The sequence below is a fragment of the Heterodontus francisci genome, chromosome 37, assembly GCF_036365525.1.
Source record: "Heterodontus francisci isolate sHetFra1 chromosome 37, sHetFra1.hap1, whole genome shotgun sequence".
NCBI classification, from domain to species: domain Eukaryota; kingdom Metazoa; phylum Chordata; class Chondrichthyes; order Heterodontiformes; family Heterodontidae; genus Heterodontus; species Heterodontus francisci.
The window spans coordinates 26598751-26619432 of NC_090407.1; the positions used below are offsets into that span (position 1 = coordinate 26598751).

The following is a 20682-nucleotide window of genomic DNA, read 5'->3' on the forward strand; positions in this document are numbered from 1 at the left end:
AGTCAGCATCAAATTCCATTTGTTGTTTTTAAGGGCGGCGCAGTGGTTAGCACCGCAGCCTCACAGCTCCAGCGACCCGGGTTCAATTCTGGGTACTGCCTGTGTGGAGTTTGCAAGTCCTCCCTGTGTCTGCGTGGGTTTCCTCTGGGTGCTCCGGTTTCCTCCCACAAGCCAAAGACTTGCAGGTTGATAGGTAAATTGGCCATTAGCAATTGCCCCTAGTATAGGTAGGTGGTAGGGAAATATAGGGACAGGTGGGGATGTGGTAGGAATATGGAATTAGTGTAGGATTAGTTTAAATGGGTGGTTGATGGTCAGCACAGACTCGGTGGGCCGAAGGGCCTGTTTCAGTGCTGTATCTCTAAACTAAACTAAAAATACCTCAATCGCTGGGCAGTAAAATCCCAGGTTAGGTTACTGAAGATTCCATAACTATACCCAGTGGTTGGGGATAGGGGGTCCCAGCTAAACAATGCTTGGGTTTAAAAACAAATTGTGCAGACTTCTCTTTTCCAGGAAGTGACGACTGTGAGTTTTCTCCTTGCAGTTGATCAATGACTTGATTGAAGTGGATGCAAAACTGGCACCTGAAATCCGGCAGCTTTTGAGCCACAATAGCCAAGAGCATGGATCAGTTACAGAAAAAAATCAACTCATCTCAGAGATGAAGAAAGCCCCGATGCAGCTGAGCAAACAAGCTGGACAAAGAGCAGAAGAAAAGGTGAGGATGGAGGAGCTTTCATCAGAGATTAGCAGAGACAGAATCCAGGTTTTGAAGGTTGAACAATTATTGCTAGTTGTGTAAAGTGTACAAAGTTTGAACATGTTGTGACAGTGACACAGAGCTATGTCCAGAATTATGACTATTTTCATACAAGTTTGATATTGAAGCTGAAATCCAAGTTTTATAGTGAGCTCTCTCAGTCTGAATCTGTCCTTTGCAGTCCTATTGATTTATATTTGGTTGGATTTATTAATTTGAAACTTTAATTCAAAAGTTTTCCCAGCTTATGTTAATTTCACTCATCCTTTAGCCACATTTTTCACTTCTTTCTCCCCTGCCCCAAGGAATAAATTACATAGAAGTATACAATGTACATAGTCCAGCCACGTTGGTGTCAAACAGTGAGACGCAACACAGTGATTCAAAACTGCCCGGTATCAGAGACTAGTTACGAGAATAGCATGAAATTGGAAGAGGTTCCCCTTTAAATGGATTTTCTCAAATGTTTTGGGGAGTGAAATGTTAATGCGGGGATCTCTTTCTCTAAGTATTGATATGAATAGGTGTTTGGCTCACAGAGCACGATTTTCTGCCTTTCCACACATTCTTGAGTTTACAGGATTAATGTTTTGATGCAGGTCACTGCTCAGGAAGTCTCTGAAGACTCGGAGTCTGATGCAGATGAAGAAGCAGCATTCCGATATTATAAGGAAATGGAGGAGTGGCTGACCCAGAAGAGAAAGAGAACGCAACAAGACAGGTACTGATTATTTGTTTAAACATGGAGTATGCATGTATATTAATGTGTTTTAAAACATGTCCTAGGTTGAAGTGTCCTCTAATCAGGAGAATGGCTATCGGGGTGTGCACTGCACCACACAAAAACTGACCAGTTATTTAGTGGGGAAAGGCATCATACATATAGCATTAAGTCATACGCACTTAAAAAAAAAAATGAGCTGCCTTGGAGATGGGAAGATTAGACATATGGTGGAGGCAGAGATGCTGTGGATGTGCATAGGGTTTCAGAAAGACTTTGACAAGGTACCATGCAGGATATTATTGGAAAAGAATAAGGGATGTGGAATTACAGGGACGGTAGCAACTTAAATTAAAAACTGATTTAGATCAGAGGAAACAGCGAAGGAACTAAGGGCAGTTTCTCAAGCTGATTAGAGGTAGTCAGCAGTGCCTCACAGCATTCTGTTCTAGGACTGCTTCTGTTCAATGCGCAATTAGTGATTTGGATATAGGGCTAGAGGGAGTGGTATCCAAATTTTGCAGACAATACTAAAATGGGAGGCATAGTAAGTAATTTTAAGGACCAAAGGAAGCTGCAAAGGGATCTTGAGATGAGGGGATGGTCAAAAAAGTGGGATATAGAATTCAATGTCAGCAAAGATGAGGTAGTACATCGTGGTTTCTATAAAAAAAATTATACTATGAATGGGGGAATGATGGCTGTTGTTGATGAGCAGAGTAAAACGAGGGTCAGGTTCAGAAGACATTAAAAGCAGCACTTGAGTGGATAAGGCCATAGTGAAAGCAAATGGAATATTGGATTTTACAGCAAGAGGTATCAAATATTTAGTTTGTGATGTAGTGGTAAATATACATAAAGCCTTAGTAAGATCACAGAATACTGAGTGCAATTTGGGCTCTGCCCTATAGGAAGGATGTTAAGGCAGTAGAGAGGGTACAGTACAGATTTGCTAGGATGCTGCCTGGTATGAGGAAATATAAAGTGTAAACTGTGATTTGAAAAAATTGGGCTGTTTTTGCAAGGTCAGAGGAGACTAAGTGGCAATTTGATGGAGGTATTTAAAATTATGAAGGGGTAGGACAGAGTAGGTAGAAACTGTTTTATATGATTGAAGGGGCTGGAATCAGCAGACATCAATGTAAGAGATTTAGGACTGAAAACAGGGGAAACATTTTTTGATGTTAAACCCTCAGTTGTGAGATTCTGGAATGCATAATTAGAGATTATGATTGAAGCAGACCACGTCAACATTTAATAATGGGTAGATAGGTGGTTGAAGGAAAGCTAAATAAAGAGATGGGAACAGGTTATATACATGACATTAGTACTACTGTGATAGCAAGATTAAAAAATCAAAATGGACTAGTTGGGCTGATTAGCCTATTTCTATGTTGTAATTCTTACATAATTCTCAGACAAGGGTGCAATAGGGGCACAACAACTGGATTTAGCTTCCCTGGGGTGGTAAGGAGGCAAAACATCAGCCGCACTGCATCAGAAAAAGGCTTGAGTAACAAGAATGGGAAAAGCTGTAAATTAGACATGAAGTCATCATAACGGGGTTTAGTTCCCCTTTAAACGGACGCTTCTGGCTCGTCAGTGTTTTCTGCTCCTTGCCATTTTGCAGTGACCCCAGCTGGAGTATTTTTGAGCATGGGATGAAGGGCTGGATTGGGCTCGTCTTTGGTCTCTTTTCACATCCCTCTGATCAAATAATCTGCTGTGATTCATTGCCTGGACTCAAACATGAAGAGTAGCTGCATGGAAAAGCTACAGGGAACTCAAGAAGCCGCACCTTTTGGGGGTGGGGGAAGAAGAATGGGTTGTTAATTTGAGAAATAATGTGGTCATGCCAGTTTATTCCAAAACTTACTTGACCCCAGACAGCTGGAACTCCCCACCTCGTGTGCCCCCACTACCACCTATATTCATTACTATATGTGAAATGTTGACGTATTCAAATGCAGTAACATTGGGTTTTGTATTTCAGGAATGAGGATAGTGCTGTGGTAAAGGAAGTGCTTGGTCCAGATGGGAAGAGAAAGATCACATACCAGGTTTCTATCTCAATTCTAACATCATATTATAGTTTACTATTTGTCTGGGTTAGGACTGTTTTTCATTTTTTTTTTTCTGGACCTACCTGAAGCAGTGATACTTTTGAAGAACTCTAATTTTAAGACTATTTTCCTGTTTCTTTTGAGTTTATATTGATGAGGACATTTACAATCCTAAATTTCTACTTACCAAAAGGGCAGATAGGCAGTTAATACCCAGCTCAATTTTTGCTGCTGTATAATGTACTACATGAGTGAGCAAATGGCACTTCAGGGGTAATCTGTGTTTCCTCTTTGCTCCTCATTTTCTAACTGTCCAATTGGATGTTAACCTCCCCAGATGGAGAATCTCAGGTCATCATGAAAAGATTAATGAGTATGAGCAACTATAGTAGATTAGATTAGAGATACAGCACTGAAACAGGCCCTTCGGCCCACCGAGTCTGTGCCGACCATCAACCACCCATTTATACTAATCCTACACTAATCCCATATTCCTACCAAACATCCCCACCTGTCCCTATATTTCCCTACCACCTACCTATACTAGTAACAATTTATAATGGCCAATTTACCTATCAACCTGCAAGTCTTTTGGCTTGTGGGAGGAAACCGGAGCACCCGGAGAAAACCCACGCAGACACAGGGAGAACTTGCAAACTCCAAACTTGCAGTACCCAGAATCGAACCCGGGTCCCTGGAGCTGTGAGGCTGCAGTGCTAACCACTGCGCCGCCCCAGTACTGAATGTTATAAATGTGCTGGTCACATTTCACATTTTATGTCTTTTATGAGCTGCTGTGCAGAAGATAAACTCGGAAACACATCTTAATCTTTAGTTGAGCAACATACCAACTGAACTGGGTCTGGAGATCATTTGTGATGCACATTACTGACTGAATTATGCATTCAACTGTTTTAGATAGCCTTTTCAATTCACAATATTTGACTACAAAGATCTGTTTGTAACCCTGTCTGTCAAAATCGTCTCTGGATGCACATTAATTTCTGCACGGTCCCCTACAGATTGCCAAGAATAAAGGTCTCACGCCCAGGAGGAAGAAGATTGATCGTAATCCTCGAGTTAAGCACCGAGAGAAATTCAGACGAGCTAAAATTCGACGGAAGGGCCAGGTAAGTGAAGGGGCCCTTTAGTAGTTTCAAGTTGTTGAGAATCTTTTTTTTAAATAATAAAGGTCGTTAACATTTAAATTTAAATCTGGCTGTGGGAGTCTCTCAGCTGCTATTTACCAGCAGGAGAGGAGATGCCAGACATTAAGTGAATAAAATTGGAAATGGTTCCTCTGACATTGGCCTTTGTAGAAATTTCCCTATGAATAACCTACTGTTTCTAGAATGGTAGTGCTCAATGGCATTGTGTTGAATCAAAGTACTGTGTTCATGTTCTGTACTGCAGTTGAGATAATAGTTTTGGAGAGGGTATAGCACAGGGCAACTAAATTGATAACTGGGATTGAGCCCTTAAGCTATAAGAGACTCTAGAAATTGAAATAATTATACTTGAGAAGGCTCAAGTACTGAAGCCGTACAAACTAAAAGCTTAGTTGTAGTCAGAAGCAGTGGGGGAGAAAGGATTATGAGATCATTTGGCAAAGTGCATGAAACAGAAGCTCCTAGCTTAATGGAACACAACGAACCAGAATTTACTATAGCAGGACATCTAACAGTGACTGCCATTATTTAGACTTGCCCCTGCACCCTTCAGTTCAAAAAAAAATTTACCCACAAATTTGCTGAAAATGCAATCTATAGTAGTACAGTGAGGGAAACTGGACATCGGGAACCTGATTGAACAGGGTATCCCCTTAACCAATGAGATTTAAGGATTAGGAAGTAAACACAGGACAGACTCAGAAGTAGGATGAATTACAGGAGTGAAATCCATGCCAAAACAGGTATAGAAAGAGAAATAGGGAGGGAAAGAGAATTTGGATTGAAAGAAAAAAAACAGTAAGGTAAGAAAAATTTTTTTAATTTAAAATGTTTTTAAAATCTCCCTGAAAAATTCAAAACTTGAAGGAATGAGACTACCCACTTGTACTAGTTAATAGGGGTAGGCGGTGGCGTAGTGGTATTATCACTGGACTAGTAACCCAGAGACCCAGGATATTTCTCTGGGGACATGGGTTCGAATCCCACCACAGCAGAAGGTGGAATTTGAATTTAATTAATAAATCTGAAACCAATGTCGATTGTTGTAAAAACCCATCTGGTTCACTAATGTCCTTTAGGGAAGGAAATCTGCTGTCCTTACCTGGTCTGGCCTACATGTGACTCCAGACCCACAGCAATGTGGGTCTTACATGCCCTCTGAAATGGCCTAGCAAGCCACTCAGTTGTACCTAACCGCTACGAAGTCAATAAAAAGGAATGAAACCGGACGGACCACCCGGCATCGACCTAGGCAACGGAAACGACAACGGCAAACCCAGCCCTGTCGGCCCTGCAAAGGCCTCCTTACTAACATCTGGGGGCTTGTGCCAAAGTTGGGAGAGCTGTCCCACAGACTAGTCAAGCAACAGCCTGACATAGTCATACTCACTGAATCATACAACACCTTCCAAACCCGCCACCTCTACCAACTTGAAGGACAAGGGCAGCAAATACATGGGAACCACCATCTGCAAGTTCCCGTCCAAGTCACACACCATCCTGACTTGGAACTATATCGCTGGGTCAAAATCCTGGAACTTCCTTCCTAACAGCACTGTGGGTGTACCTACCCCAAATGGACTGCAGCAGTTCAAGAAGGCAGCTCACCACCACCTTCTCAAGGGCAATTAGGGATGGGCAATAAATGCTGGCCTGGCCAGCGACACCCACATCCCATGAATGAATATTAAAAAAAAAAAAAAAAATTTGGTGCCAGAAAGGTTAATTAGCTGTCATTAATAGTTATGATATCATTAAAAGAGTACCTACACTTGTTATAATGAGACTTAACTTTCTGTGGTGAGATTAATGGACAAATACAGCAAGTTCCAGGGGGGAAAAAACTGGAAGGCTAAGGGCAAAATGCTGTTTTCACCAAGCTCCCTGCAACTCGGACAGCAACGTTTGGATATTTGTATTTAACTGTGCATCTGCTCCTCATACAATTACAGTACCATTTGATTCGTAAAAATAGGCAAGTGCCTTGCTGTTAATTTTAACAAAGTATGGCCCAATATTCATGTGGGAGACTCTTGGGAGCCAAGAGAAAAGAGCACTTCCTAATGATGCTGCACTGGCTGAAACATTTGAGAATAGTTATTTTACGAAGAGTGGATATTTATACTGAATCCATATTTGGAATTGACTCATAACTACATCCTTTAGTTTCATACCTCCGTAATATAATTACCTCAAAATAGTATGTTTCTTTTGGTGTTGCGGTCTTTCCCTCAAGCCCAATGCCATAGTTTGTTTACATCATTGAGAGGTTTTAATTTTACAGGTACGAGAGGTCCGTAAGGAGGAACACAGATATGGAGGTGAGCTGTCTGGTATCCATGCTGGAGTTAAGAAGAGCATCAAGCTTCAGTGATCTCGCTGCCTCCTGTCAAACATCTGCAAATAGAAAACCGGGGAAGCACCTGCTCTGCCTCTTTCTGATGTATTTATAGTGTTTAATAAAGAATTTGTACATTTTTACTGTACTTATAACCTATTCGTAAAGCAAACATACTGATGAGTGGACTTGTGGACCATGTAATTTACAGGCTATTGAATTATATTTACAAGGATGGCGTACAATCCACTTTAACCCAATATAGAATGCTCACGACAGTAGGAACTGCAGCCTCAAAATTACTTTGTGATATAGTGTATGAACACTTAACACTTTTGTGTTGTTCCTCAGGCTACTGTTTCAATGGAGGTATCAATCCTCTGTCAAAATAGTTTTTGATACAAAGTTTAGTTTGTGCATATTTACGATAATTGCCAGGCCTTGCATATTTTTCTGCTTTATTATTGCTGGTGAGCAATATGGTACAAGAGTTTACTTCCTGTGCAAAGTATGACTGAATCATTTGCATAGAATGTACTGTGCCACAGACTGGGCTTTCCCAACCAACTTGCACTAAGACAGCTGGCAGCTGTTTACCATTCTTCACATTGGGTGATAACTTCTGACTGCTGACATTATGGATTGCTGTTCTTGATGGGGCTTCAGTGCTGAGAGTGACTTTGTAGAGTCACTAGTGCAACTGAACAATGCTCTTCCCTCATTATAAAAAACAGACAACTTGCATATAGATAATTTAAGATTCTGGGTACTGCCTGCGCGGAGTTTGCAAGTTCTCCCTGTGACGGCGTGGGTTTCCGCCGGGTGCTCTGGTCTCCTCCCACAGCCAAAGACTTGCAGGTTGATAGGTAAATTGGCAATTGTAAATTGCCCCTAGTGTAGGTAGGTGGTAGGGAATATGGGATTAATGTAGGATTAGTGTAATACGGGTGGTTGATGGTCGGTGCAGACTTGGTGGGCCGAAGGGCCTGTTTCAGTACTGTATCCCTCATTAAAAAAAAATGACTAGAATACAGTAATAATGAGTGGTGCAAATGCCTAACCTTTTTATTGTGGACCTCGAAGTTTATAATCAGTTAATCCCCAATCTTTATCAATAGTTGGTGACAGCTATGCCCAGTCAGCCTCCCCTTGAATCAATACATTTTCCAGTAGGAGTTGGTGGATAGCAAGAAGGAGCAGATACTTCCAATATTTAACCACCCAAGCCCAGGGTAGTGTAGTATCTCAAGAAATGCTGGAAATACTCAGCAAGTCTGGCAGCATCTATGGAGAGAGAAGCAAAGTTAACATTTCAGGTCAGTGACCCTTAATCAGACCTAATGTATTGATTCAAGGGGAGCATAATACTGGGCACAGCTGTCACCAACTATTAATAAAGTTTTGAATGAACATTTACTTACAACTAGGTGTCTTATCCCTGTAAATGTATTGATGTTATGACCAGGTGAGAAAGGTGTCTAGGGATCCCTTTCAGCCTTCAACTGGTCTTACTGTACAGGGTGTAATTTTAAACACACCGTGTTTTTAGCCCCCCCCCCCCTTGGTGAATCCTTGTTCACCGCTTTCCAATTATAAGGCAAAGAAACCAGCACAAACAGGCTTTCTTTGGTTTAAAGAAAAGTTGGAATTTATTAAATTCTAATTCAGTCAACGACTAGGGATACACGCCGCGCCCCAAGCGCAAATAGGGACAGAAGGGAGAAGAAAAATAAAGTAGAAAGGTTTGAGGCAATATCTGAAGAATTATTGTTACCGTTCTTCGAGCTCACTGTAGAGTCCTTGATTGTTGGTAGATCTTGCTTTTTGATGGGGCCCAGTATTCTTCTTAAACCTCAGTAGCTGGAGGAGACTTTTTTCTCTTGGGGTTCATGTATCTTCAGTGGATTCAGAGGCTTATGAGAAAGAGATGGGAGCAGACAGTATAGAGATCTTCTCAGTCCAGGAGCAAATAGCTTTCTACCCCAGCTGTTTGTACAAATTCAAAAAACTCAAGTTACCCAGCAGGTTAGCCATGGGACTAGCTGGTTTGACCATGTCCGTTTGTGTATTCGGCCATCTTAGTTAATCTGGCATGCGAGCTCCCCCACCTTCAACATCTGATCAAAAGTCCATTGTGGGTTGAATGTTAGTGAATGGCTGCTTTGTCCTTCCACACACCATCTGTTAATATGCAAATGCCTTTTCCAGCCACAGCTGATCTGTTCAAGACCTCCCCTCACTCCAGTAACAGTTTAAAATCAATGTTCATGACAAAATTAATGTGCCTCATTCTTGATAGGTGGGGCCTAGCATAACAATGTGGAATGGCACTGATTACCAAAGAAGGAAAATCACAAATGGCAAAAAATAATTAATGTACATCATTGCATTTTATTTCAGCTTAGGATCAAGATATCAATTGTATTCACTCGTATTCGCTATAACTTTCTCATTTGTGAAAGCTGTATCCCAAGATTTATGCTACAATATTCTGGTTTAGTTTATTTACAGCATATATCATCCAGTGAATTCAACTATATTGATAAAAAATAGTTTTGCCCTATTTAATAATACTGGGGTATTTTTACTGCGCACACAACCAAGAAGTATTACTGAAAGTTTTAAAAACTCCTTCCCGCTGCAATTATTTAGTCCTTCAACCACCTGCACCAGAAATAGTTTCAAAAGACACATACAGATTAAATAATCACACCAAGGCAGGTGCCATCACTGAATATTGCAGTTACATGCCTTTGTATTTCCCATTCCAGGTACACCGAGTTCTGTGGTGCCTTTTATCAGTTTGTCATGGTTCAAGGAGGAAATTTTAATGCAGTCAGAAGCTAAGTTTTAGATTTAGCCCAAACTACATATATTAGTGCTTGTTTTTTTAAAACCTTTATTAAGCACAATACCAGATCACCCAGCTGGCTTTATTCACGTGCAAGTTTTTTTTTAAAAAGTAACATTTCAACAGATCATATTCCTTTGTCAGACAACTATTCCTCAATAACTCGAGAAATATCTTTATGCAGGATTGTTGCTCTTCTCCATAAAATTAGTGTGGCATTCACTTAAGTGTTTCACAATCTTCTCTTCGATTTCATGGTGTTGCTTCACTTCATTCTCTGAAAGCACTAAGTTAGTTTGAGAGTCTGCCGTTACTATTACAACGCACACCTTCCGCGTTTCAAGGGCATTGGCAACCACAACCTGATGTCTGTAAGTTGCTAAAGCTTTACGTGCTCGGGCAATCAGCTGTGATGGATCAGTCTCCAACTTGAAGGATGTGACAAATGCCTGAGGAGCCCAATCCTTTACGAGAGGGGTAAGCATCTTGGGAACCATTTGCATAGTTAGCTTTGAAGAAAAAAAAAATCACATTCAATAAACTAACCTTTCTCCAAGAATATCCACTTTAAAATTTAAAAGAAGCAATCCCAACTGGAGATGGAAAATTGCACAAACGTAACCCAAACTGTTAGTTCTAGCCAGAGGGCATGAGAGAACATCCACTTCAGGTGAAACAAATATTCCTCATCAAAGCCTGGCTACCCGACCAAACCTGACTACATGTCAGGTTCAAGTTGGTCTGTATTCTGCGTCCAGCATTCGGGCTCGGGTTGGACCTGACTGTACTGTTTTGTTTCGTATTGTTTTTGTTTTAGTCTATGATTTTTGTTCTGTTCCAAAAATGTTATTTTCGGGTTGGGTATTCAAAAAAATTAAAGGACTTGGGTTGGGTTCGGGTTGGCTGTTGTCGGGTCAGGTTTTAATTTTATACCTGAGCCAGGCTTTATTCCTCATAACCCTGCTCTCTAAGGATAGTCCACTTCTCACTCACCTGCAGAGGGCTAACACCTGACTGGATTTTGTGTTCTGGCATCTCAGAGGCAGGAATGAAAAAATCAGACACGGCTGCTGCAAGGTAGAACATGGCTTTTGGTCCTGCGGAACAAAAAAAGTCACAAATTACCTACTTCATAATGCCATGCCTTGTAGATATAATTACATGCTTAAATAACATCGATTTTCCTGTCTAGTGAGTAATCGGACTTGTAAATTCTAATATGGAACACAGCAGTGTAGAAATTATTCTTCATTCTACTGAATTTATAAACAGAACCAACTACATAAGTCTCTGCTCGTCCCTCTTTCAGCAGCAGTCCATCTAACTCAATGTCTGGACACCAAATACAGAAAAAAGAATAGCAAAGTAAAAAGTTTCAATCATTTGTGGCTGGAATGGAGTGACTGCTCTAATACAAGAATGTATCTGCTAATGAAAGTTAATCTCCCAGTTTATATAAATGTGTGCAGAACAGAATACACCAGATGCAAATCCAAATAGAACCAACAGCTTTCAGCCAAATATCTAATTTTGACCAGGCTGAATTTTTTTTTTGAAAGGAGCATTACCATCTGGTATATACCTTAAGACAATCCTCCAGTACTGAGGGAGTGCTACACTGTTGAGTGCCGTCTTTCAGATGTGATGGTTAAAAAAGAGGGGTCCTATCTGCCCCCTCAGGTGGATATAAAAGATCCCATGCAATATTTCAAAGAGGAGCTGGTGAGATCTCCCCAGTGTCCTGGCCAATATTTATCCCTCAATTAACATCACCCCAAAAAAAATCTGGTCATTGTCACATTGCTGTGCACAAATTAGCTGCTGCATTCCTACATTACTTTTGAAACACAATTACTATTGTATTTTATTGTTGAGGTTGTGAAAGATGCTACAAAAATGCAAGTCTTTTTCATAGGGAAGGTTAAAAAAAAGCCAAGTTTTGTATGGGGAAGCAGGCACAAGACATAAGGGGGTTTCTCAAAGGTCAGAAAATAGATGTTGTATTCCTTACATGTAGAAGCTATCAACAGCAGCTGGAATTTCAAAAATATTTTTGTAGAACAGCTCAAAAGGCAAATATGTACTTTGCATCACAATACAACACCACAACAGGAACTCATGTCTTTTACACCTCGTGATCGGTGACATGCAACTACCCTTCCTCCCCCAGTATAAATACTGTGCATTATATGACTTGTTTTGGAAAATTACACATTATCCAATATGATGTAATGCTAATTCACCTTTAATTCAACACCACAGATTATCCCAATAGGCTTGTAACCACCAGCACTACACAGCTCAAACTGTAATCTTTCGACAACCAAAGCCTCTCTACCTCTCCTCCTTTAAGACAATCTTTAAAACCTACCTCTTTGACCAAGCTTTTGACCGTCTGTTCTAATATCTCCTTATGTGGCTCAGTGTCAAATAATCACTCAGTGAAGCACATTGAGGCAGTTTACCACATTAAAAGGTGCTATATAAATGCAAGTTGTTGTTAAAGAACAAAATTACAGAGCTACAGGGAAAAGGCAAGGATTGGGACAAGCTGAGTTGCTCTTGCAGACAGCCGGCATGGACATGACAGGCTGAATGGCCTCCTTCTGTGCTGTAACCATTCTATAATTCGATGTGGTTGGTAGGTTGTTCCAAAGTCAAATATGACACGAAGGTCATGAATGGTCTAGTTGAGCCTCAGACAGTAGCCAGGGAGAAGGAAAGGCGGTGGCTAGGGAACAAAGTTTGTGGTAGGGACCAAAGACAATGGCTTTGTTCTTTCCAATGTTTGGTTGGAAGAAATCCTAGTTAGATTCAGTGTAAAATATATAATACACATATTCCATTTGAAAATTTCACACACGTGCCCTCACACTTCACTAAAATCTTAGTAACGCATCAACATTAAACAGCCCATCTTTTTATTCATTCCCAGATGTGTCACTAGCAAGGCAAGCACTTATTGAGACATCTTCAATTGTCCTTGCGAAGGTGGTAGTGGTGAGCAACCTTTTTGAATACTACTAAGCAGTTAAGTAACCACATTGCTGTGGGTCTGGAGTTACATATAGGCAAAACTGAGTATGAATGGCAGATTTCCTTTCCTAAAGGACATTAGTGAACCAGGTGGGTTTTTAAAACATAAAAACAAAGTGCTGGAAATACTCAGTAGGTCTGGCAGCATCTGTGGAGAGAGAAACAGAGTTAACGTTTCAAGTCGATGACCTTTCAGCTTTCCCTTCTGTTTTTCTTGCCACATATGTTGCCAAACCTGTTGAGTATTTCATACATTTCTTATTTCACATTTCCAGCATCCCCAGTATTTTGGGTTTTTACACCAATCTGGTAGTTTTACAGTCAACATTACAGATAATATTCCAGATTGTATTTAATCAATTTAATTTAAATTCCCCAACTACTGTGATAGGATTTGAACTCGTGTCTTCAAATCATTAATCCTGATTTAATAGAAGCAAAATACTGCGGATACTGGAAATCTGAAATAAAAACAAGAAATGCTGGAACCACTCAGCAGGTCTGGCAGCATCTGTGGAAAGAGAAGTAGAGTCAACGCTTCGGGTCAGTGACCGTTCTTCGGAACTCTGATTTAATAGTCCAGTTACATGACCACGAAGCGACCGAACCCGAGTATTAATTTCCTCACCGATGGAGTTGAGCGCCTGAGCCGCCGCCCTCAGCAGGTACAGATAGTCGGATAAGGTGCTGAATTCCACGGGTAAGAGTAGGCCGGCTTCTCGCACGGCCGCATAGCGCTGCAGCACCGGCACGATGTCCGGCAACACCGCCTGGTCGGCTTCCACCCGCCAGCAGGTAGTTCTGATGTCCAGCACGGCCTTCAACGCGTCCAGCATGTTGAGACCGGAGTAGCGCCGGGAGAACGGGTAGAGCGAGCGGTGGCGGTGCAGGAAAATAACGGCGTAGCCCAGGCCGAGGAAATGCTCAACGGACACGGCGCCGCGCCAGCCGCTGCTGAAATTGTCCAGGAAGCGGACGGTCCGCGACTCCAGCGGCACCTTGGTGCCTCCCGAGGTCACCAGCACCACCCTGCGCCCTTCCGTGGCGTGCCGCACCGCGAACTCGGCCATGGCCTTAGCCGCGTTGTCCGCATTGGGCGGCGGCACGCAGTCTGAGAAAAAGCCGCTCCACTCCGACTCACTCTTCACCGCCGCCATCATGAACTGGTCCCCTCTCAATTAACGTCCGGGTGCCAGCCCTTCCACCCACTAACAAGTCCGCCAGGCACCAACAATAACCCCCAACCCCCTCACTAGTTTTAAAAAGTCGGCCATCAACTAGTCACAGGAAGGACACTTTGATATTTAAATATGTGATTTTTTTCTATTCATCTATTTTAAGTTTCGATTTGTGATTTGATCTGTTTGTTGGGGGGATGCACTAAGATGTGCCGCAAGCACTGGGTTCAGAGGTCAGAGTCCTTAGCAACGGGCCAGAAGTCCCTAGCAACCGCAGCCGAGAAGAAGCTAAGCTAAGCACACCGAGATGCTCAGTTCTTCGATTTATCCACTTGCTAATCCCAAAGGCGTCAAACTAGAATGTGAGATATGCCAAAAAACCGCTTATGTTATGTGTTCCCAGTGCAGGGTGACTTATTACTGGTGAGTAAAAAAGCACCAACATCACATCACTCTTCAAAAACTCTCCTTGCAAACTACTGTCCAAACTGCAACCTTCTTTTCCTCTCTGAAGTCTTGTTGCCTCAAATTCGTGCCCATCCCTCCCCAACTGCGGCACAGTGGCGCAGTGGTTAGCACCGCAGCCTCACAGCTCCAGCGACCCGGGTTCAATTCCGGGTACTGCCTGTGTGGAGTTTGCAAGTTCTCCCTGTGTCTGCGTGGGTTTCCTCCGGGTGCTCCGGTTTCCTCCCACATGCCAAAGACTTGCAGGTTGATAGGTAAATTGGCCGTTAGCAATTGCCCCTAGTATAGGTAGGTGGTAGGGGAATATAGGGACAGGTGGGGATGTGGTAGGAATATAGGATTAGTATAAATGGATGGTTGATGGTCGGCACAGACTCGGTGGGCCGAAGGGCCTGTTTCAGTGCTGTATCACTAAACTAAACTCCTTTCCTTATTCTCTCTATTTCGGTTTCCACCCCTCCCACAGTATGACCATGGGGCATTTTCCCTCCTTAATCTTCCTACAACTGACACAGATGGCCACACCATCCTCTTCCAGTGCCTAGCCTGGGCACTCCAGTTTGATGACACTCTTGATTCCACTCTTACCTATCTAATTTTGCCAGAGCATTTCTACCAATGGCTTCTCTTCGCATCCTCACACTCTCATCTCAGCAGTCCTCAGTATGTATCCTTGCCCCCTCCTCTTTCTCATATAGATCTGCCACCCTTTCACAAAATCATCTGCTGTCGCTATTCCGTCACCTCTCTCACCCTCTCTACTGCCTCTGTCCTATAAAACCGCTTGTCTGACATCCAGTCTTGGATGAGCTGCAGTTTCCTCCAGTTAAACATTGGGAAGATTGATGCTCCCAATGCAGACTCTGTCCCCTCACCACCAACTCCATCCCCCTTCCCGGTCACTGAACTGGAATGTTGACAGTCTCAGCATCCTCAAGGAACTCGAGATGAGCTTCTGACTCCATACTCTCTCCATCTCAAAGACTACTTATTTCATCTCTATAACACTACCTTCCAAGTACCTACCTTATCCCATCTACTGCTGAAACCCTTATGCATGCTTTTGAAACATCTAGACTCAACTGTCTAATGCTTTTCTATCCGTCTACCCATCCTTTACGCTCCATACAGTTCATTTCATCCAAACCTCTGCTGCCCATATCCTATCCCACAGCAAGTCCCACTCATTCATTACCTCCTATCCTCTTGATCTATATTGGCTCCCAGTTCCCCAGCACCTCAAAATTAAAATTTTCACCTTGATGTTTAAATCCCTCCACAACTGCACCCTCCCTATCTTCTTACTCCTTCAGTACTAGGACATCCCTCCCAAACCCTCCATTCCTCTGACTCAGACCTCTTGTGCATCCCCTCTCCTTTCACCTTACCGTTGACAATTACGGTTTCCACTACCCAGCTCCATACTCTGGAATTCCCACCTCTCCATCTCTCTATCTCTCTGGCTTCCTTTAGACGCTTCTTAAAACTTGGACCATGTTTTAGTTACATCTTCTAATATTTCCTTCTTCAGCTTGGTGTCCATTTTTCTTTATGCATCAATGAAGCAGGTTGGGACTTATCTTACAGCATTAAATGTGCTGTATTAATGCAAGTTGTTGAGATTTAATAAAGACTTTTTAAATTATATGGGGTTTTGATAGACTACAAATGAAAGATTATTTCATCTACTGGGGAGACAATGAGAGCTCAGGAAATGAAGCCAGAGGTTAAGAAGAAATGTCTTTACATTGATGGAGTGTAGTGTGCTTTGCCACAGAGAATGGTTGAGGCAGAGGACATTGCATCTTTTCAGGGAAAATTGGATAAATGTTTGAAGCAGAGAAAGATACAGGGCAAGGGAGAAGAGAGTAGGGCAGTGGGATTCATTTGGAATTGCTCCAGAAAAGGGTTGACACAGACGCAATGGACCAAGTGGCTTCCTTCTGTGTTATAACCCTCTATGGTTCTATAGTCTCACTGCAGTGGGACTTAGTCTGATACGCAGATGGCTTTTACCCTTGGAAGAGTGAAATAAGGACAAATGGTTCTGCGTGAAGGACAAGGGCAGCATTCCCTTTGAACGAAGCCTATTCACAGTTTTCTTAATTTATGGTGATTATCATCCTGTTTAAACTGTTGTAAAAGTGAAGCTGCATTTATTTTGTTATTATATTAGTGATTGTAAAGAGAAAATTGCTGCAGTAGTTTGAACTATGGGCAAAGAATGACAGGAGTTTAATTAAAATAAATATGTACAATGGTTAAAAAAATTTGGAAGGCCTTCACAGTGGAAACCATTAAATTGAAATTGAAACCATTCCCTATGTATTGGTGGTTATTGAAGTTGTAAGCAAACTTTTTGAAACCCTTTAGTATAACTTTGGAGACTGGGCCACGTTGTATCAGACTGCACTAAACTGCTCACAAGCTGATATAAGTTGCCACTTTGACTTGGAGCAGTCTGAATGGTGCGAAAACTGAAAATCCCAAATCCATGCAGTAGAGATTGCTTTCCTAGGTTTCCATTTTGATCCCTTTTATCTCCCCTGGATCATGCAATGCCTATTCATGAGAAGTGAACTGCTGACTTTCAGCCGTTCCCAGACTTATGCAGATGCTAGTTGGATGCAAGTGCTCTGGAGCAATTGTGCCTCCAGTTTCTCCTTCCAAGTAGAATCACTTGGACTTTGCTCAGTGCTTCTGTACAGCAGCTTTGAGATCAGGAACTGTGTGTGGAATTGAAGGGACAAGCTCACATCCTACCACATTTAAGTGTCAGCTTGGCTTAGTTGATAGCACTCTTGGCTTTGAATCAGGCTGTTGTAAGTTCACTGCAAGATTTGGGCACTAATCTAGCCTGGCATTTCAGTGCACTACTGAAGATAGACTGTATTGGCTGAGGTGTTTCATATATGAGGTTTAGCCCAGGACCTGTCTGCCTGCTTCAGTTGTCCTGTTGGTTGTTAAAGATCCCTTGGTACTATTCAAAGAAAAGCAGAGAATTCTCCTGTCAACATTCCATCCTCAACCAACAACAAAACAAATTAATCAGTCATTTATCTCACTGCTGTTTATAGGGCATTGCTATGTGCAAAATGGCTTTTGCAATTATCTACAAATGCAACTGTGACTACCACAAAGTAATATATTGTATGGGATATATGTTGGAAATTTCTCAGAGATGTGATAAATGCAATATAAGAGCAAGTTCTTTCACTGGATCTACAATACATTTGTATATATCAGACTGTGCCAGCATGTGTATCTTACTTTTTTAAGGATGACCTATCAAGAATATGTGCCTGTAATTGTCTTCTGTCAGTGATGTAGCACACCAAGAGGCAGACTGGAATGGGATCCATGAGAAGATTTGCCAGCTCCTGATTCCAATACGGACAGTGCCATCATTCCTCAGCTCTGCGAAAGAGAGAAAACACAGTGAGGAGCAGATGGTCCAGAGACAGGTAAATATTGAGCAGCTTTCATATTCATTCAGTTATTTCTCTTGCTTCAATTTTCTCCTCTCCTTGAAGGCACTGACTCATGCTAGGGATATAGTTTCATAGGAACGAACAGCCCTTTGGTACCATTCTACATATGTGATCCTTGATATTGAGTGCTTGCAGGATATTAATATTGACCATGGGGTAAGCACAGCCAAGTCAAATCCTGTCTATACCTGAGGTCCACATTAGCAGATCTACAGCAGGAAGGTATCTGAATTGTGATACAGAGTAGAAACCTGGCTGACTTCTTTCCCCTCCTTAACTCGGGGTGCAAGGTGAATTTTAGTACTCGCATTCCTATCCTTCCTTATATCATCTAACTCATCACAGACTGGGAATTGAACCTAGAACCTTGCTGGCCTGTATGGCTCAGCCCCACACTGGGCAGTCTGTTTACCAACTGAGTCATTGGTAAGCATTCAAAATGATATTTTTTAAATGGCAACAACACATAATGGACAGATCAAATGCCATTAATGAATGAAGTCATTCCTTACCTTCCATCATATGCACGTGGCTTTACAGTGGTAATATGAATCTATAGTGATATTAATTATCCTCCCCTCCCCCCCAGTTCTCATCAGGCAGATTTGGTGAACCCTGAGTGTTCTAAATAGAGATACTGGAAACAATTTGGAAACAAAACCAATCAATCAGGCAGATCAATACTAAGTAACAGTGACAATGAATGCACTCTCTATAATAGTCTGCTGTGCTGTTTGTGGAGATGGAAGGCTGGGTTACATAGACAGATTAAGTAGCTCTTAAAAAAATAGTGCCCAGTGCAAAAGGCCTCATCCACAGTCAGACTTCCCATGAACCAAAATGTGACCTTGTATGTGAAGTAATGAGAGGTAGTGTACCTAGAGTGAACAATAAGCCAACAACCTCACTGAATACAGCATGATACTTGATGGTCTCCAAGCTTCTTCAGTAGATGGGAAAAAAACTCTACAGCAGTCTTAAGCTATATATAAATCGAACTTATTAAGAAGTAGAATTAGCAGAGTCAAGAGCGCTTGAGGGTCTACATCTGTAAAGTTTTATGTTCCATATATTGACCACACACTTTCCGATATCAGTCTGATGCTTGTCTTTTACTAGATTGAACCTGTGTTCCATTCTCCAACTATCACAATTTAATTTAAAGGGGTTTCCATGTCGGCAGATCTACTGTAGATATGACCTTCTCCATAAGACAGCTACAAGAGAAGTGTAGGGAACAGAATGTACCCCTTTACTTTACTTTTGTAGATCTCACTAAAGCATTCGACACCATCAGCAGAACAGGGCTGTACAAGAATTTGGAAAAATTGGCTGTCCACCGAAGCTCCTCAGTCACGTTCGCTCCTTCCATGACAACATGCACTGCACTGTACAGTTTGATGGCTCCACTTCAGACATTTTCTGAGTGAAGAATGTAGTGAAACAGGGTTGTGCCCTAGCTCCTGCTCTGTTTGGCATCTTCTTCTCCATGCTCCTGACCTTCGCCTTCCCTGCAGATATGGAAGGAGCCTATGTGCACACTAGGTCAGACGACAAGCTGAAAGTGAAGACTAAAACACATCACGTCCTGATCAGAGAACTCCTCCAAGCTGATGATGCTGCACTAATCGCTCACACAGAAACTCAGCTACAAGGACTCATGGACTGTCTCTCCCGTGCCTGTAACTTGTTCTCCTTGACTATAAGCGTCAAGAAAACCCCAGTTATGGAACAAGGTGTTGCATCTCTGCCCCTGATCACAATAAATAACACCCCACTGGAAGTGGTTTGCAAATTCTGCTACCTTGGGTCCAGGCTGACAGACAATCTGTCCCTTGATGCAGAGCTCAATACACGCATAGGGAAAGCAGCTACCACCTTTGGCTGACTTGCAAAACGTGCATGGAACAACACCAAGCTGACCCTAAGGACTAAGCTGATGGTTTATAAGGCCTGTGTTCTCAGCACCTTGCTATCTGGCTGTGAAACATGGGTGACTTACAGCTACCAGGAAAAGAAGCTCAATAATTTCCATCTTCACTGTCTGCAGCGCATTATGGATATAACGTGGCAGGATAAAATAACAAATGCGACAGTCCTCTCAAAGGCAGAGCTTCCAAGTGTGTTGGCACTAATCAGAGGCGGCCTCGGTGGATTGGACACATCTGCGGGACGGAAGACGGTCACATACCCAAGAACCTTCTGTATGGTGACTTAGCTGGGGCCAGACGACCAGTGGGGCACTTGCAAGCATGACATGAAGGCCCTAAATGTTGACTATCGCACGTGGGAGTCACTAGCTGGCGAAAGAGGGAAATGGCACCATATCCTGTGCACTGGTGTGCATTACCACGATGACCAGTTGCGGCAGCAGATTGGCAACAGGCGCCAACATCAAAGAGAACAACTCACAGCGCCACTTGGCAGATTTACGTGCAGCACTTGTGGCAGAACCTGTCTCTCAAGGATTGGCTTTCACAGTCATCAGCAAACTGGATTGTTTGCTGTGTGTCCATCATCTTTCGTAGCTGGAAGGATGCCAACCAACTTGCCAGATTTATATTTTCCGTAATATACTATCTGTACCTCTTTAAGATCAAACACCTC

General features: G+C 42.3%; 3 protein-coding genes across 4 annotated transcripts in view; 2 read left to right on the forward strand and 1 right to left on the reverse strand.

Moving 5' to 3' along the window:
* utp3 (UTP3 small subunit processome component) overlaps nucleotides 1–7194 on the forward strand; it is a 29980-nt gene extending 22786 nt beyond the window's left edge. The window contains exons 12-16 of the mRNA XM_068017407.1: nucleotides 548–721; nucleotides 1363–1484; nucleotides 3478–3544; nucleotides 4570–4677; nucleotides 7001–7194. Of these exons, the coding sequence (XP_067873508.1) occupies nucleotides 548–721; nucleotides 1363–1484; nucleotides 3478–3544; nucleotides 4570–4677; nucleotides 7001–7090 (561 nt within the window). The 3' untranslated portion in view covers nucleotides 7091–7194. The remainder of the gene's footprint in view (nucleotides 1–547; nucleotides 722–1362; nucleotides 1485–3477; nucleotides 3545–4569; nucleotides 4678–7000) is intronic.
* A 2231-nt stretch (nucleotides 7195–9425) lies between these two features.
* On the reverse strand, nucleotides 9426–14150 carry ppcs (phosphopantothenoylcysteine synthetase). The gene is made up of 3 exons (XM_068017410.1): nucleotides 13570–14150; nucleotides 10899–11002; nucleotides 9426–10414 (listed from the first exon to the last, which is right to left on the reverse strand). Exons 1-3 carry the CDS (start codon nucleotides 14099–14101, stop codon nucleotides 10082–10084), a joined length of 969 nt encoding a protein of 322 aa, XP_067873511.1. The 5' UTR covers nucleotides 14102–14150; the 3' UTR covers nucleotides 9426–10081.
* Nucleotides 14151–14390: 240 nt separating this feature from the next.
* Nucleotides 14391–20682, forward strand: part of zmynd12 (zinc finger, MYND-type containing 12) — a 37476-nt gene continuing 31184 nt past the window's right edge. For both annotated transcript variants that reach the window (XM_068017408.1, XM_068017409.1), the window contains exons 1-2: nucleotides 14391–14542; nucleotides 17907–18048. In XM_068017408.1, the coding sequence (XP_067873509.1) occupies nucleotides 14427–14542; nucleotides 17907–18048 (258 nt within the window). In that variant the 5' untranslated portion in view covers nucleotides 14391–14426. The remainder of the gene's footprint in view (nucleotides 14543–17906; nucleotides 18049–20682) is intronic.